This window comes from Leptonotus elevatus, chromosome 10 (assembly GCF_054856555.1).
Source record: "Leptonotus elevatus isolate MCC_2025b chromosome 10, RoL_Lele_1.0, whole genome shotgun sequence".
Taxonomy (NCBI): domain Eukaryota; kingdom Metazoa; phylum Chordata; class Actinopteri; order Syngnathiformes; family Syngnathidae; genus Leptonotus; species Leptonotus elevatus.
Window position 1 is genome coordinate 6,048,714 of NC_141248.1, and position 18,891 is coordinate 6,067,604.

General features: G+C 40.0%; 2 protein-coding genes and 3 non-coding genes across 5 annotated transcripts; 1 reads left to right on the forward strand and 4 right to left on the reverse strand.

The window, feature by feature from the left end:
- Window positions 1-1,607: 1,607 nt before the first annotated feature.
- mustn1b (musculoskeletal, embryonic nuclear protein 1b) lies at window positions 1,608-3,580 on the reverse strand. Its single transcript, XM_086087877.1, has 3 exons — window positions 3,454-3,580; window positions 3,246-3,369; window positions 1,608-2,039 (listed from the first exon to the last, which is right to left on the reverse strand). Exons 1-3 carry the CDS (start codon window positions 3,460-3,462, stop codon window positions 1,927-1,929), a joined length of 246 nt encoding a protein of 81 aa, XP_085944003.1. The 5' UTR covers window positions 3,463-3,580; the 3' UTR covers window positions 1,608-1,926.
- trnae-cuc (transfer RNA glutamic acid (anticodon CUC)) lies at window positions 2,368-2,439 on the forward strand. Its single transcript has one exon. It is a non-coding gene; the product is annotated as a tRNA-Glu (tRNA).
- A 1,458-nt stretch (window positions 3,581-5,038) lies between the features above and the next one.
- stimate (STIM activating enhance) lies at window positions 5,039-18,817 on the reverse strand. Its single transcript, XM_086087876.1, has 8 exons — window positions 17,930-18,817; window positions 16,267-16,315; window positions 16,036-16,131; window positions 15,354-15,475; window positions 14,382-14,494; window positions 12,629-12,706; window positions 10,114-10,257; window positions 5,039-6,191 (listed from the first exon to the last, which is right to left on the reverse strand). The coding sequence occupies exons 1-8, from the start codon at window positions 18,123-18,125 to the stop codon at window positions 6,078-6,080; spliced, it is 912 nt and encodes a 303-aa protein (XP_085944002.1). The 5' UTR covers window positions 18,126-18,817; the 3' UTR covers window positions 5,039-6,077.
- Window positions 7,708-7,780, reverse strand: trnar-acg (transfer RNA arginine (anticodon ACG)). The gene has a single exon. It is a non-coding gene; the product is annotated as a tRNA-Arg (tRNA).
- trnar-acg (transfer RNA arginine (anticodon ACG)) lies at window positions 8,045-8,117 on the reverse strand. Its single transcript has one exon. It is a non-coding gene; the product is annotated as a tRNA-Arg (tRNA).
- Window positions 18,818-18,891: the final 74 nt, after the last annotated feature.

Genomic DNA, 18,891 nt, shown 5'->3' on the forward strand with positions numbered 1-18,891 from the left:
CGGGACACAGTGTTGACCAATTAACTTACACCCATGGCGGTGGAGGACGGAAGGTGGACATTTTGGGGCCTGGACTCCACTACACTGCCAATTGCTTTTTGCGGACTGAACAGTATCGTAAAAGCCTCAATTCATATGAATCACGTTGCTGTTTTATTTAAAGCGTACAAGCACATTTGCTTTGCCAGATAAGTTAAATATTGTTTAATATACAGTGTTGGGCAAACCATAGTACTTGGAAAATGTGGTGACCTAAGCTGCAAGTTATTATACATGAAATAAAGTTTCACTACGCAAGCAAGCACATAGTGCAGTAGGTTACTGTTTGAATTTTTATCCTTAGTTGAATTATATAATCATGTGCTCACTTGTGCTGGATTCGTCGAGCTGCTGCTGTAGAGTCAGTGCAATTTAACAGACTTAACAAAGAAGAACGGCCGTAACTCCTCATAGTGGGTGGGGCTTTTATTTTCACTAACTAACAGGGGTCTGGTCATCCTTTACAGGTAACGAATAGTTAGCTTGGTTTTCTAACAATAAATAAATAAATAACAAGCCTCTGCACCCCCAGACCATGCAGCGGCACGTTTCAGATGGTCAGCCATGGCATTATAGATGTCTTGTTCTGTGGCCTTCCATCCCATATTTGACAGCAGCTGTAAACACAAAGATACAAAACAAAACAAAAAAAAGCGTTTGTTCCTGAAAAATGACATATAGTTTTTTCGTAGATTGCCGCACGTGTAAAAACACGTGCATCTCAATTTTTGTATTTGCGCAACAAAACTGTTAAGGGACGGATGCGCTTTCCGGCGAACACAGCTGCTGTACCTCCATCCTTCAAAGAGGCTATTTGGAAAATTGTATGAGCTCACCCGCCTACCAGTAATCCTATACCCATTACTCTCACGTGATCCCAGCAATTAATCCTATTTCCTATTATCCGACTTCTTTAAATCAGATAGAGCTTCAACAATTTAAAGTAAATTTGGACCTCATTGGACAAGCAACCTAATTTTTGGGCAAAAGTTTGACCGCATTTGATAGGCTAAATACAACCCAATTTTAAACGACTATTTTTGGGCTAAATTTAGACCAAATTGGACGGGTTATAACACGACCCAGTCTTCAACGTCTATTTTGGGTCTTAATCAAGTCTAAAAGAGGACGGACACGATTTAGCCTAAAATTAAACGTCCAAAAGATGTCTGGTGCTGGGTGGGTTAGAACGTACTCGCAAATATGTTTGAACATACTCGCAATTACGTTCAAACGTACTTGTAGGCTAAATGCTACAAAGTTAGCATACCTTCCCATAATGCCGCGGGGTATTATTTGCGCATGTGCGAGTGAAAACAAAACCCCGTTTTTTTTTTGCATTTGGGCCACATTACCAATTCGTAGAATTGGTAATTGAAAAATGAAGTAGAAAAAAAATTGTTTATTCATAATTTTTAAAAATGTATTATGTCTGCAGTGCATGATTTAGGTTCTTCATTTTTCGCCCCATAATGCAACGGGGTATTGCGTCATCTCGTGTGTACTTGAGGGTAATATAGAAGCCAATGAGTGATGTTTATTACACTGTAACCAATAAGGGAAAAAAATGAGTTTTTAAGTCATCATTTTTTATTTAGTAAACCAGAAAAAGACAACAACTATGAACAGGAAAAAAAGTTACTTAGTTACTTCTAGTTATTGATTAGCACATCAATATGAGTCACGCACATTTGGCTTATTCACCAATGTCAATTGCAAAGTGCAACTGTTTGAATAAACTCCCATCGTGTCAACACAGACTTCGTTTGGCCTTGCTCCCACGATTTCTGGGAGATGCAATATTTAAAAATTAAATGTAAATTTTTGTCAAAAATCAACGACTTAAGTACACAGATTTTTGTCACAAATGAATCTTGCAATATGGTGCTACTTGTTGAACACGCTGCCTCCCGGGGCTTTGGTAGAAGGCATGGCCATGGATGTCTCGGTTCCTGTTCTGACGTTGCTAAACACTGATGGCGCTACTTTCCCCATCCGCTCTGAAACAATAAAACAAAAACAGGTACATGACACCGTTAAGCAAATTCAGGTTACGTGAGACTGTGAGTGGACAAAGTTGAAAGTTCATGAAAAACAAATTAGAGGTCCGTTGGAATGATTCACTCGTCAAAGAGGATTGTTTGAACATATAAGTGCAGATTTTTCGGTGGAGGGAGCAAAGATACCAAACGTGCCCAGCATTAAAATTACAGTAGGCCCTATATAAAACAAACACACACCTGTTAAAATACCCGAAGACCACAATCATTTACTAGCCAGTTGTCATCATAAAAACAAAAAGAGAATTTGGTGGTACTTGTTCAACATTCCCTGGTGGTCTAGTGGTTAGGATTCGGCGCTCTCACCGCCGCGGCCCGGGTTCGATTCCCGGTCAGGGAACATTGTTTTTTCAATGAGTACTGCGCTTTTTTCTTCCCAATTTTTCAAAAAACATTTAGCATTTAAAGCAAGACAAAACGGACACAGACAATTGTTATTTCAACAATAGTATGTGTTATGGTATTGTTTAATTATCTATTCTGCAATTTGAGATTTCTACAAGAATTGCATCGGGGGAAACATACAGTATATAAGAAAATGTTGTAACTTGTAGTTTTATATAGAAAATTATAATAATAATTAAAATAATAATGGAAGCAAGCACTCTGCCCTTTGACTATTATTTCCTTTTATACAATACTATATACAATTCCATGTCAGTTGTGAGTAGTTTTGTAAAAATGAGAAAGACAATGTTACAATTATATTTTAACATACATAAAAAACAGCGCTGTGAAAGCGCCAATGTGGTCGATCGGGCTAAATATATATGATGGATGAGCACTGGATTATGGTTTGGGGCACACATTGTTCGATTTGCCCTGGGCGCTATGTCATCGTGTGCTGATCTGGAATAATATTGAGCCATCTTGTAAATCTGTGTTGAAATCTCAAAATGCGTTGGCGGGAGGCAGGAGCATGCAGGGGTGGGTGGTTAACTACTGAACTTCGCGTGCCACTGGAGGAAGGTTGCACAAATGAGCAAACACACACTGATGAAAAAATCCCCTCCTGGGTAAAAGTAATAACATTTAGAAGGAAACATTGTCGGTAAATTTGTTGGAATGGGAAAAGTCTACGTTTGTGAATGTGTGACACCATTTGAATGACGATCGTGAGAGGAAGAAACCACCCGTGTGACTTACCACACTCCGCCATGACCTCATAGGTCTTACTCTTGACTTCACCCTTCAACCCCAGTTTGCTGCGGGCTCCTTTCAGGTCCTCCTCCTTCATGGGTGGACGCTTCTTCTTTTTCACTTGGTCTGGCTAGGATGGACCGAAGAGCAGACGGGGATAACGGTGCTAACAGTGTATATTCAATGATTAAAAGTCCATTTGAAATGATTTTACCTGTGACATGTTGCTCCAAGTTGTTGCGTCGGTTCGTTTGAGTGTGTCTGCTCCACGTCTGGGGTGTGTCTTTTACCCCCTGCTAGCCTGACGTGATATATATAGTCCAGCTACAGACCCAGTGAATGACTCTGCCCCCCCCCCCCCCCCCCCGCCCCGCCCCGCCCCGTCCATTGGTGCCTGTTGTCAGGGTGTATTATTAGGTGTGATGTGAGGGATGGAACAGCTGGAATGAGTCTTCAGTAGAGTACGATGATATTACAGGCCAAACTAAAGCTGGTCTTCCCTCACCATCTCTCAAGACTCTCACTGTGGCTGAGACAATGTGCTTTATATGGCGCTAATTCGTATGACAATGCTTAGTCCAAATTAAGGCCCGCTTCACTTAAATAGTCTGTATCTGACTCAAGGGCGAACCTCTGAGAAGGTAGTGAATGTTGATTCCTCGTTAGGCTTCGTTCAAGAACATGCTGAAAATGTCATTGAAAAGAAAGAAACAACACTAGAACAGTTGGCAAATGTTTAGAGAATGTTTCAACATTTGAACAAACCCTGATGAGAAATCAACATTAGCTTGCTTCGCAAACATTCCTCAGTTGGATACAGGTTCAAGGCAGTTGAACCACTTCCCAGCTAGTCTAATGCGCTTTTCACACTGCACTTGCTAAGTGTGAAAGAGTTGTTTGGCAAAAGGGTGCCCATATATGGAAGTGCTGATGTAGCAGCTACCAGGAAGTAAAAACAGAGATTTGACGTTGGTTATGCTGCATTCAAGGAAGGTGGGAAGTTGGATTTATCCCGCAGTTCCGACCGCAAAGCGTTTGAGACCGCCTCTGAATGTGAGACATGCAAATTCTGTTCCCTCTTTTGAGTCACTTCTGAAGGCTTTTAATTTTTGATGATTTCATATTTTGTTTCTTAATCATGGGGTTCTTATTTAACTTTAATTTTCTTTTTGAATTATCCGTTTTGTATTGCTTACACTATACCACCTCCTGGTCTCAGTTGGATGGTGGGATTCCTGTATTGCCTCGAATTACCCTTGCCTTTAGGTTTCCCTCCTACTTATGTTTTATGTGCGTATGTATGTATGAAAGGATTTGTCAATTCTGTTTTATAGTTGTTTGCATTTTATGATCTGGGTTTTCAAAGCACCTTGTAAACACTTGTTTTTAAAATCACTATACAAATAAAGTTTATGTCAAAAAACTACATTCAAGTTAGAATAAAGATATATAAATATGTTTAAAATCTTGTAAGTGATGTTTTGCCGTTCACGGCCTGTGTGTACATTTTCGACTTCGCAACTTATATCTCAGAGTTGAAAGGGGCGTTACCATGCACTTCCTGTTATGAAGTCGGAAAAATTCGACTTCCCACTTTCCTCAAATGCAGCATTAAACCGCACCTTGCTTGACAATGACAAGACGCATATTTCATTTTTGCAAAAGAAAGCCCGGACTTTACTTATTTAAAATAATGTGGATGAGGACAATAGCAGAGAAAAACTAAAGGCTTGAAATGTCTTCATTGCAAATGCATCACAGCAACCCTCAGATACCATGCAAGCATGAGGAAGCGCTAATATTAGCACAACTGTGCCACAGTTGATCATTCTTTATTGGAAAATCTTCTCTAATATCTCACAACCTTTTTTCCTTCTCAGAATGCATCTCCTTGTCACGGTTGAGATAAATGCTCCAAAGACTTCCCTCCTTTCAAATCCTTTTTGTCATGCTACCACGAAATCCTCCGCTGCTGCTGCTGCATCATCACAGTCACAGTAAACATCTCGCTCCGTTTACTTTAAAGGGTTGCATCACTCACGTCCACTGCAAACACGTACAGGCAAATATTTGATACAAACAGCCTTTCTCCAAACTGTTTGGTCCACAGTCACTTAACAGTATTGAGGTCTATGCATGTCACATTCTTGAAAATCAGAGTCTCACGAATGCCCCGTCATGAACCAAAAAAATAATAAAAATCACTCAAACTAACCAAACATCTGCTGGTAATGTCACTGTGATCAATTGTGCAAGAGAATGATGGGATCAAGAACACTTCTGGAGCAAAGCATAGTCCATCTTTTGGCCCACAAATAAAACCTGTATGAAAAATAATACAGGAGACTCAAACACAAAACATGTAGACAGGGACGAAAGTGGAGTTGCAGTATTTAAGGACTTTCTGACTTTTTTTTTTTTTTTAAGTTAATCCAACTGCATACCTCTACTGTATGTGCAACCTCCGACATGATGGAATTTGTTCTGACGAGCACATGTGCACGTCCATGGTGGTACATCGACATGAGACCACAAATGGAATCAAGAATACGCAACGACGAGGAAGAAAGCATTTGCATTGTGGCCGTACACTGTCGTAAGACCGGCGTCAGGTGCCGTATTTGCCGATTATACTCACAGCATACACACTCGGGTATGTCATGTCAAAATGCAACACATGAAAACAAAGTGTGTTGAACCTGCAGGAGTCAGTTAGGCTATTGGAGATTGCCAATTAAAAAGGTTCCTATGTTTGAAAGAGTCTTTGAGGAGGTGGATGTTTAGTCTGTGGAGGAAGTTAGGTACGTTGCTGGACGAGTTTTTAATCAAGGAGCTCGCTCAAACGGGGATCCCCATGCGCAGCTTCTTCTTCTTTACCGTCTTCAGACCCGTGAGGCGGCGAACATCGTCCTCGTCCGACTCGTCCATTTCGTCGTCTGCTGAGAAGAGGATCTTAAAAAAAAGGAATGAAAGGAGAATTAACCATTGCCAAGTCATGTTCATCTAACTTTTTCAAATCATTCTTTTTTTTTTCTGCAATGTTGATTGAATTCAACTTGCATTCCACTCTAAACACTTTGAGCACGGTTGATGTGGAATCGAGAGTCATCAACGGGAATCCAAATGTGGAGTGCCAGCGACGGCAATAGTCGTCAACTACTACAGGGAGTCCAAAAGTTACGGCTACGCTAGTAAAGCAACCCGAATTTCGCCTTAAGCCGGGTTTCCCTGCTAAAGTCGATATTTACATCAAAATACTTTGTACAGTAATTTTAAAAAACATATTTGCCCAGCCCAGAAGAGCCGGAACCAATATTTCATGTTTCCGCACAGACATTCATTGCTGACGGACGGCAGAGCGGAGCTAATTCAATCTTAAACACGGACATGTGATGCGCCTGATGGCTCGCCAAACCTGCTGATGGACGTCTGTTCGCGTACGACGTAACTTGAGGACTCCCTGTACTTAAGTTTGAAGCACATGCATTTTGAAGCATGTGTACTACAGTGCCTCAGAGAGACCCACTTCGCAAGTCTAGTGAGCTAGCAAGCGAGCAGTAGTGGCTAGCAAGGATTCGCTGGAGCGGCTAACAAGAGCGGTAAGTTTGAAGCTAGCAAATAGCAAAAGCTAGCAAGAGCAAAGTAGAGGAAGACAAGCTGCGGGAGCCTGAATCACAGGATTCAGCGACGACCACCTGCAGGCCCCAGCTGTGGAAGGTAAGCGGCGGACCAACCATTGGGTTCGAAACAAGCTGCAACCACCACCACAGGCTAATTCGCTAAGTTAATTCGCTAAGTTCTTCTCCTTGAGGTATCCGCAGCAGAAACATGTCAGCCAGTAAGGCACGCTCAACCTATGTAATATAATTAGCGATTACTAGACTTTGATTGTATAAAAAAAATTTACACTGATGTGACAGAACTTTTTTTTTGCATACTATTGAAATTAATAGTGGGGTTTTAAAATGGATGAATTATTAGCACCACTAGATGGCACTAAATAGTTTCTTTAAGATGGGAAAAACAAAATAAGTAAAGAAAAAAAAGACCAGCAGATGGCAGCGTTGGGTCTGTTTTAGATGAGACGTGTATCAAAACAATACTCGACTGTGAATATGGCGGGCCTGTGGAAATTCCACTGTTACAAACAGCTTGTCATTGATCAACATCATTGACACGTTAAATATACTATTGTTAAGTATAATAAAAAGAGAGAAAAGATGATGGAGATTATTAAACATATTTTTACACTTGCCCGTTACTTGGGTCAATTTGAACCAATTTCCTGGGTCAATTTGAACCAATTTCCTGGGTCAATATGACCCAAGTAGTGGGTCGGTCAATTTTGATCCAAATTGGATTCATTTTTGACCCAACCGTTTTTAAATTACATTTGGTAATGGGCAGTTACCCAAAAACATCCATGCTCAGGAAAAAAAAAAAAGCTCCCACAAGAAAATGAAAAAGTCGAGCCAGCCAGGAGTCGAACCTAGAATCTTCTGATCCGTAGTCAGACGCGTTATCCATTGCGCCACTGGCCCTGTGCCTCTTTCAGGCACAACTGTGCGAATTATAGAAAGCTGCCCCTCCCCCACCATGAATAGAGGCAGTGAATCACACTGCAAGCAGCCCTTTGTGTGTAATTCTTTGAGCATTCACGCTAATGTTCACTACACACAGCTTAATGTGACACATTATATTCCTCAGTATTCGATGGGCAACTTTTGACTGTGTGACAAATTCCTCTTCTCACCTGAACATTGCATTTTTTCCCATTTTGACTTTTATCATGAATAAAAAAACATCGAGCCAGCCAGGAGTCGAACCTAGAATCTTCTGATCCGTAGTCAGACGCGTTATCCATTGCGCCACTGGCCCTGTGGCCTCCTACTAAAACTACAAGATCCAACTGAACTTTATAGTAGCTATGATCCATCATCAGGACCATAGTTTACCATTCAGCCTAAAAACAATATTGAGGTCTAATAGTGGCTGTTTGTCACTCTTTTGGTTCATTGTTCACTAATTATTATTTTACAATGTTATTTATATTGGCTATTTGTGTCATTATAAATAAGTTTTACATAAACTCAGGTTGCTTGTGTTACCAGTAATAACTGAAAACTGCTCGCAATCAAGTCATGATCATTTTATTATTGTGAGCAAGTACACAAATGACGCATTCCTTTTTTCATGTCACGTTTCTAAAACAGAATCTTTTTCTGGACTACTTTAAAAAAAAATAATAATAATTTAAAGGTTGAAAATTATAGAGTATCCCCACTTCTCCAGGGACCACTAAGCACTCCCTGTCACGATAATAACTAGATCAACTATCGTTTATAAATAAAATGGATACAATAGTCTTTTCCAGCTTTGATAAATTAGAGCTCGTTGAAGTCAACATTTAGAATTTGCACCTCACCTTTGCACTCTTTTACCGCCAAACGTTATCAAAAAAAAACTACAAGTGGCAGCCAATTTCTAGCTTTTTCACTCATCTTTCAAGGCAAACAGAATATTGTGTGCTATGACTACAACATAATCATGGTGGATACCATATGAAAGATTGGATTCCATGTTTTTCATTAGAAAAAAAAAGTATGTTTCTACCTTATACCGTTCTTTAGTAATCACCAAATTCCCTGCACTACAGTGACTTTGACACTAATATTTTTGGGTTTAGTGATGCTCTGTGAATTAGATTTAATGTGACAAAACGCTTTGTTCATTCACGTCATCCTTGAAAACTTTTTATTTCCTAAGATCCGCCTTGTTTTCATGTATTTCGATACCCGGGAGCCCATTGAAAAGAGATAAAATGCTGCCATCTGCTGGCCGTAGTCAGCGGGTGTTTTTGGATTTTCACAACCCCATTCACAAAGCAACACTGCACAAAACGTTGCACTGCCCTTTAAGGAAAAAACAAAACACAGTTAACGTCAATTGACGTTATTGGCGGTATACAGTGGGCGTGTGATCCTTAACGTCAGTTGACGTTTTTGGCGGTTAAAGAGTTAATAAACATTGACTTGTAAAACTGAGATTCCAACACTTTATTTTAATTTATGTTTTGTTATATTTTGTGGTTTGGAGTGATTCAGTGTTACTTTAAATTTAGCAGAAAAACGTTTAAAACTTAAATGAAAAGTTCCATTGAAAATAGTAAAGTTTTTTGTTATTTTGAATTTCTTTTAAGATCTATGTACAGAAAATAAAATAATTCTTAATATATTTTAATTTATAACATTACATTACAACGTGCATTGTGAAATTTGTCACTGTTTTACTCACGACTGCCACCGTTGGCCTTAAAGTGTAACTGCAGCCTTTTGTGTCAAACATGTGCAAGTACGTGTGCTTGAATAAACTCTTCATTTTTTCAATTTTCTTGGAGTCTGAGCTGGAGCTTGGGCTGCACTCGAAGCAGGCCTCTTTTTGTTTTTTTCCAGTTTCTATCCCAATTGCGTTGTGCGCTCGCTAACACACAATATGTCTAATAGGACGAGCATGACGTCTCCCTCCACCACTCTCCACCCTCAAGAAACTGTGGAGTGTTTAGGAAAGATACAAGCTGATAGCCCTAGACCTAACCCGAACCTAATGTGAATTTAAGAAACAAAAACTTGATTCTAGAAAAACGAAAAATGATAGTTCATTCTTTATATGATCATATTTTTATTGTATTTTTTTTAAACCCTTGCTTCAGTTCCCTTTGATTGAGCTGCCAACAAAATGCTCGACAGTTAGAAATGTGCTCCTCAAATGAAGTCATTGATTAGCAAAACTGCTCTGCAAAGAAAAACTTTTATTTCTAGCCTTTCGGTGTATGCTGAAGAGAGCAGCACCTTGACAGCGCACGAGGAAAACCAACCTCTGACTCTGAGTCGTCGTGGGACAGAGCTCGCCTGTAGCGCACCTTGCCGTTCCCTCGCGAGTCTTCTTCCCTCTCCTCCAGCTTTGCTTTAGTTCTGTGTTTCTTCATGAGGAAATTGTCCACCACCCAAAACATGAGGGCCTGTGAACAACAAGTGGATGGTCTCATCAAGCGGTTTGTATCGTTTACAAAAATGGCACTTTTTCCCCCCCTAAAGACCCAGTGTGTAGTCCTTAGCGCCATCTAGTGGTCAAAGCACGCAGGAGCACGCACACTACAGTAGCTCAGAGAGACCACATTTCACAAGCCTACCACTAATTCTTATTTTGCATGAGCAAACGAGCATCTCGACAAGTGACAGCGTGTGAAGCAACGGCGAAAGACCGAGCGAGCCGGAATTAGCCAGAGCAGCTAACAAGAGCGGCTAGCGGGAGTTAGTCGGAGCAATAGGCTGGAGTGGCTAACAAGAGCTGCTAGCGGGAGGAGCTAGTTAAAAAAATTAAAAGCTAGTAAAAGCTTGCAAAAGCAAAGCAAATAGTGATAAACGACGATTCCGAATCACGGGATTTAGTGACGACTACCTGCGGGCCCCAACTGTGGAAGGTAAGCGTTTTTTTCAGACTACTTTCTACTTTAGTATCTGTACTTCTTACTTGATACATTTTCAAAACAAGGTTGTTACTAAAATGCATGGAATCAATTAAAATACTTGACCTGGAAGAAAAAGCAGCGTCAATGTCTCCTGACTATGCCAATCATATGAAGCGTTACACACGGTCCCCTACATCCAAGCTTGTGATTGGCTCTATGACATGACGTGCAATTGGCTAGATTTAGAACAACCTAAAAATATGAAGGAAATACGCGCGTGCCGTCACTACAGAGGATAATAACAACCAAAGTTGTTTTTTTACACAAGTAATTTTACTTTTACTCAAGTAGATAATGTCAGTAGATTACCCATCTCTGATTGGGTCCGACACTCATTGCAAGCACCACCCTGGCTAACTACATTCGCAAAGTTTTCCTTTGGGAATCCGTAGCAGGAAGATGGAAGCTCTAGTAAGGTGTAGGGATGTAGCGATATCCAAACATCATGATATTGTAGGGAGGTTAGCGATATGCAAAAAGATCACAATGAGGTCATACTAAAAAAAAAAAAAACACACACACAATATTGTGCTTTTGTACATAACAGCAATGCATATAAACAAGGCACCATCTAATAAGACTTAATATTAAGGCACTAACTTGCTAATGCACGCACACATTGAGTTCCTCCACACATCGACTCGCTTCACAAGCATATTACGTTCCCCTTCATCTGACAATCAGCGTGTATTTTAAAGGGACAGCAAAGTGAAAAATCTACTTTTGGAAGCTTTTAGCCATGTTAAAATTATAATTCCTCACCAAAAACATCACCGAAGTGGTGTTTTCCTCCATTCGCCCCTCTATGAGAAATTCTAGGTCATTCTGCTCTCCAAGCACCAGCCCCTCCCAACCTGAGCAAACGAGCTGTTGGCACTTTTTGATGTCATTAGGAGCGGATCCACCCCCGCACCGCCGCTGCGGACTAAATGCACACCCCCTTTCTCTGAGACCTCCATGGGATAGTGACAAAAGTAGCCTTTATCAGTAAACATTCTGTCCAAGTGAAGTCAAAGCAATCAATTATCCTTCACATTTGCAATGACATAAATAAAAATCAACCTGACTTTTTTAACAGCTGTGTTCCTTTTAATAATGTGACATGACCACGACGATATTGTGGTAGTTTCAATATCGCGATATCACAATATTGCCGTTACATCCCTAGTAAAGTGAGACTACAGCCATGTAATAGAATTAGTAGACCTACGATTATATATGTATATCAAAAAATGTTTATGCAATATAACATATTTTTTTTGCATACTATTCACATAAACGTTTTTTAAAACGTTTTTAAAACGTATCAATTATTAGTTCACCACAAGATGGCGCTAGGGATTACTGAATGTCCTCATTCACTGCCATTGACAGCAATAGACGTCAAAAATTTATTTGAGCTATTTCTATTAGTTTAACATGTTTTTCCATTTTTGTTAACAAGAGTATGAAAGCCTAGATTTATTTGGGTACATTTAGATCAGATATAAAAATTTTGATTAATCGTGAGTTAACTAGTGAAGTCATGCAATTAATTTACAATTACAATTTTTAATCACCTGATGCTTCTAATTTTTACTAATCTTTTCTTAATTTTTTTTTACCAATCTTTTTTTTTTGAAAAGATTATTAAAAATTAGGGGCGTCAGGCAATTAAAATTTTTAATAGTAATTAATCGCATGACTGCACTAGTTAACTCACAATTAATCACAAATTTTAACTAATAGAAATAGTTCAAATTAATTTTTGACATCTATAGCCGTTGATGGCAGCGAATTAATTACCAAGTGATGGGTGGTAGCACGACATCACGCGTGAGCAGCGTGCAGGGACAAAATATAAGAGAAGAGCTACACTTACGTTTACGAAGAACGGAACGATGAGCATGACGATGGCCAGTTCCAAATCAGGATTATCAATGGGGTTGAGGAGCGCCAGCTGCAACGCACATTTCGCACATACAATTGTATAGCAAACATACATACACATATAACAGGAAACATACACAGCATTTAATGCAGGGGTGCCAAATCTGGAATTATGGGCCGAATATGAACTATGCTTGACACTGTCATAAAACTTTCATGAACTCTACACGCACAGGGAAGGCTTTTTTAACTAACATTTTCATTGCCACACAGGAGAGATGTTAACCACTATATATCTGGCACGTAATGAAGAAAGAACAGGAAGGTGTTTTGTTTAAAGATATACTATCACCTAATAGTTTTATATTGCTGAAATTAACTCATTTACTGCCATAAATTCATTAAAAAAAACATTATTAAAATTTAAAGGCAAGAGGCGATTACAATTTTTAATTGTAATTAATCGCATGACTTCCCTAGTTAACTCACGATTAATCACAAATTTTACATGTGTTCTAAATGGACAATAAAAAAATTATAGGTTTTCATTATTTTGTTAACAAAAGTGTTGGGGGGGGGGGGTGTTAAACTAATAGAAATAGTTCAAATGTATTTTTGACGTTTATAGCCGTCAATGGCAGTGAATGGGTTAATAGAGATAATGATTTCCAGTCAATTGAGGGCAAATATAAACATACAACCGTTCAAACAAACAAACCAATAGGCAACTAGAATCTTTTTTAGAATGTGGGAGGAAGCTGGACTGCCCTGTGAAAACCCACAGCACACACAGAGGCCGCCGCTGAGATTTGAACCATGAACCTTGGAACTGTGTGACACAAGCTTCAGAAAAAAATATTCTTGTGATGTTAAATGAGCCAAAAGTTCTAGTATGAGTTGACAGCCAGGTAAGTAACTGGGAAGAGAACAAGAATGAGTGACCCACTTTACTCTGACTGAGGTGGTTTGTTTCAGGCGGATTGCTTCTCACTGAGCTCTCAGCTTTGGAAAAAGTCAAGTCTGTGTGCTCAGTCAAAGAGCAGTCTGTAGTGTGTACACCTAAACCAAAGAACATGTAATATTGCCTGAGAAATGTTCAGGTCTGGTGGTGGTGGGGCCAGTCCCCAAATCTAATGGGATCCTCCTTGGGCCCTTTTCCATGAAAGCCAGGCAAGTGGTTGCGTAATTCTTTAAATAAACAAACCTACATAGAAGTAACAACATGACCTTGGGGCAGGGCCACTAAATGTGTGTGATGATTCCAAGGGCTCGTGAATAACAGGGACCCCCCCAAAAAATATCCTCCATTAGCAGCTTGACTGGGAGGAGGCTAAGTGAGAGTTATATCACGGGGTCGCAAATCCTTGGCAGCGCTCCTGCTTCTGGATGAAGGTGATACAATTATAAGATGAAAAGTGCGATTGAATAAGCTGAGCTGCCCAAGCACTCACTACACACGCTCTTACTTCAGATATATATGCGGAATCCATTACGAGATGATAGATCTGAGTATTAAATTGAGGGTAATTGACATTATCTAAAAAGGATGGACTACTTATACTTACAGGATTGTTGACGGGCATCAAGAGTTTCATATTGAGTTTTTTACAAACTATCAACAGTGCTCCTATAATTAAATTCAAGTGTGTACTTTAAATTCAAAAAGTTAGAAGACATCACATAGAGTGTTTAAACACAACATGCATTTCTTATCTTCACAACTATTTATCATAACAAATACTGACCTTCTTCCATTGGGGAATGAGGAGGACCAGCATGATAAGGACTTTCTCAAACATCATGATGAGGATGTAAAGAATACATTGACCCAACCATGCTGTGCACTGTATAGGCTCTCCTAAACACCACACAGAAGGACATAAAAAAACAATAACACAATAATGAACAGTAACCAGGTACATGTGTGCAGCCTACTTAAAGCAAGCTTCCATTCCTACAGCTATGATGCAACGTGAATTTTTTGTTGAAATGTGCAGCAGTTTATCGCCAATATATGCTTTTACAAAAGTAAAGTCATTTTTACAGTTAATATTGGTCTGAAAAAATCCTCAACAGTAAAACAATCAAATAAAAAATAATGAAAATTTACAGTATGCTGTACTGGGGAAAAAAATACTTAATGATTGTCTTAATTTATTTTTAATTATTAATAATAATTAAATTAATAATATAATTTATTTATTTTATTTTATTTAATAATATTTTTTTATTATTTAATTATTGTCTTTATCTTCAATTAAACAGTAGACAGACCACTCCAAATATGTTTGTTTTTTTATGTATTTGCCGCCATTCTTGTCATTGCCATTTATGACATACATTTATGGTCCAGTGACTATTTTGTAGAGCTCATCATAAATCTCAAGTTAAACATGCTTAGGATTGGACTAACTGTAAATGACTATTTCATAGAGGTGTATTTATTGTATGACATTCGATTCCATGTGCTTTTGCAAGACTAGAATCGTGTTTAATGCTGCCCTCCTTTGGACATTAGTGGCATTAAAAGAAGGTGTTGGGTGACACACACACACACACACACACACACACACACACACACCCACACACACACACACACACACACACACACACACACACACACACACACACACACACACACACACACACACACACACACACACACACACACACACACACACAATAGACACACAGACCCACGCGCACACACACCTCACCATATTCTCCAAAGCGAAGAGACTCCCATTGCCTCCACTCAACAACTGCACTGACGGCTCGTACGCCAACGTAAATGAACAACATGCCCAGAGAGGCATCCAATAGGAAGTTAATGAGGTATCTACGAAAAAAAACAGTTAGTTCCAATGTGCCTTTAACTACGCTAGAATGACGTTTGACGTTAACCCTATAAAGCCTGAATCATGAAATATATGAGAGAAAATTCTGATTCTTTGTAAATATAAATTTTGGGGGGGAAAATCAACTTCCACATATGATTTTTGATATGTGTCATATTTGATACATCCTGTCACAGTGCTTTAAATGCGTACATTTATAACTGTCAAAAATATCAGACATATTAGTATTTCCAAAAATCTGAAATAATATTTCCCACTATTAATAAGTTTAGGTGTCTCTCCTTTCTCAATTGGGGCGATCTTGCAAGATCGCTGGAAAAGCCATCAGGTGGGCGATACTGCCCTCTAATGGACTATCCGTGCAATGCATGTGTCAGATCATATACGTCAGGGTTTTAATGGGAAAAAATATATCATTCTCATGAAATAGAGGCCTCAAAATGTCTTGTATTTAATATCATACGTTTGGCATTATAGGGTTCATGTACACAATTTTACAATACAGTGTAGCATATTACTAAAAAGAAAAGGGGTGACTCACAGCGAGCAGGGATCCTCCTCAGTAAGGTCTGAAAGGTAAACGTTAGCAAAGTGGATGAAGAGCATCCCAATAGCCTGTTTGGAAGTATCCAGGAACCTGCAAAATAATAAAACAATAAAAAATATTTGTTGGCGTGGGTGCGTTATTATGAATCTCAGAACTAGAACGATAGTGGTATACATGTGGCATCATTTGACGATGGTAGAGGAATTGTTATAGTCAACAACTTACCAGATTTTCCAGGGTCTCCTTTCATGTTTGGGCTCCCGGAAGCGTTTCACTGCGCACCAACGAAACAGACAGGATGTCGTTAGTGTGATGATGCAATACATCAAACCATCTATCTATATTGCTTGTTCTCATTAAGGCCGCAAATGTGCTGGACGTCATCCCAGGGGGCGAGAGATGGGGTACACCCAGGACTGGTCGCCAGCCAATTGAAGAGCACACAGATAGACAAATAATTCACACTCGCATTTGTACCCAAAGACCATTTAGAGCAGAGGTACCTAAATAGTAAATACATATCCTAGAGTGCTGTCATTTGTGAGCAAGAAGTACGACAAAGTTCAGACTGAACACACCCAGCACACTCCCAGGCCGTGATGTGTGAAGGCTTCACACACAGACAGACACAGGCAGTAAATGGCCAGCTCACGCTGCTGCCTGGAGCAAAATTCAGACTTAAGCATTCCTCAGTGCTCTCTCTACAAGAGGCTACAGTGTGACGGGACAAGCTCATTAAGTCACACAGCTGTCAGTGCCGTGCCAGACACTGACCCAATGGAACCACAGCTCTGTTCATATCAGCACTCTCAACCTCAATGCTCTGATATATTGGAGAGGAGAACTTACCGGGAAATTGCTCTTAAGTCTTTTAGGACAGATTTAAAGCGGAAGTCCAGTCAAAAATTTGCTTCGCAATAATAACTTCTATGTGTCCCCACTAGTCTAAACACAGTATTATGATGAATGTTTTGCTTGTGGAATAAGAATTAAACTAGCTTTGTGGAGTTTGTCACTTTTTTTTTTTTAACTCGTGACTGCCACCCTATGGCACAAAGCATAACTGCAACCTCTGTGTCAAGCTCACGTAATGCTCGTTGAATCCTTAGTGATGTGACAAAAGGTGCAGAGGCTTCGGGGTGTGTGTCGAGCAAGAAAGGGTTTGATAAATGAAGCCTCAAATCGGAGCTATCAGTTTACACTTGTTGTGCATTTGTGTGTTGTCTTGTATGTATGTGTGAATGTTTGGTGAGACACTTGGTAGCTATGGTTACCTGCACACCTGTGGGTTGTACAGTAATCAACCAGTCAGCTTAGAAAAGGAAGACACAGGTGTGCACAGTTAAGGTTTTTGAGCAAGGAAGCTACACATGTTTTCAACCGTCAGTGCGTGCACGTGACCGTTTGAAAGTGCCTTTAGCATTTTTTTGCATGTGTTTTTTTTTTTTTGCAACTGACAAAATAAACTTAAAACGCACTTCATTGGTGGACATTGGTTTTGGAAATGACTTCAAAACCCTCAGGCGGCATTTTAGCAGTGGATTGCCACTACATCATGTGATTGATGACAAACGAAGCCTCGGATTGAGCAGGTCCCTGTTATCTAACTAAGAAGGCTATGGTTGTTTGATGATTTTTGTGTTGTTGTTTTTTTGTTGTTTTGTGCTGCACGGATTAATGACAGATGTGCTGTACTAGCCTAGGATGAAACCATATCTGGCAGGTTGCAATGGTGCATGTAAATCTTCAAAGTGGAACAATGTCCCAGGTCTTGGAATGGATCTATTAAATTTATATGACAGAATTTTCCTCTCAGTCACAGTGACACATGAGTGATGCTTCTGGACAGGATAGCTTGAGTCAGATGTACAAGTGTGGTTGTACTCACGCATGAGAATGCTGAACGCCATAACAGCCAGGAGTCCTTGAAGAAAGATCCCAAACGAGTCCATCAGGGCGCCATTCTCACAACCCCTGGTATCACTAGCAGGGTTCGGGCCCGAGGACGTGTTGCTCAAGGACACTGCAGACAGTCCTGCCACGTCCCCCGGCTTGGACAGCATGTGCAGCCCACTATCGACCATAGTTGGAAAAAGTATGGACCAGACGCACGGAGGGGAAACGCCTCGGAAGGTTTCTGCTTGCTCACAGGCCGTGGACAGCTCTGTCCTCCGGCTGCAGCAGATAATGGTCAGCTAATCGATGGAGTAAATAGGACAGCCTTGTGGGAGAGATGGAGATCTCTCATACTTATTTCCCCACTTCACACATTTGCTATGTACCGCTAAACTCAAAGTGGGGCCGGGAACTTTTATATAAACGTCGTTCTGGGACATTAATAACTTAAAAAGGTTCGGCGTACATCTGCTGACTCCAGTCAGCAAATCGAATAAGTCACAAAGCTGAAGTCGATAAATTGGAACGTAGCAATCATGCTTGTTTCGACAAAAAGCTAATTTGTCAAAATATGCGACATATAAAAAAAAATATTAATTAAAAAAATGTACAGAAGAGACAAGCCTAGTGATGCTGCTTCACTAGCTTAACTACTTAGCTTTCAAGCTAACTATTCAACAATGCTAAGCTAAAACAACAAACCCCGTCTCTTGCTGAAGACGTCGAAGGCATTTGGCCGCTCACTGCGTCGTTTAAATGCCGACAAAGCACTCGATTTTTGGGATCTTAAAAGGGTGACCGAGATGAAAAATTGCAGGTCATGACTCGCTTGCATCCCGCAGCTTCCCTACACAGCCCAGTGCCCACTCATGTTGACAGACGGACGAGTCACGTGTCCCGCGCATCGGCGAAATGCATTATGGGAAATGCAGTCAAAAAAAGGTCAACAGCAAT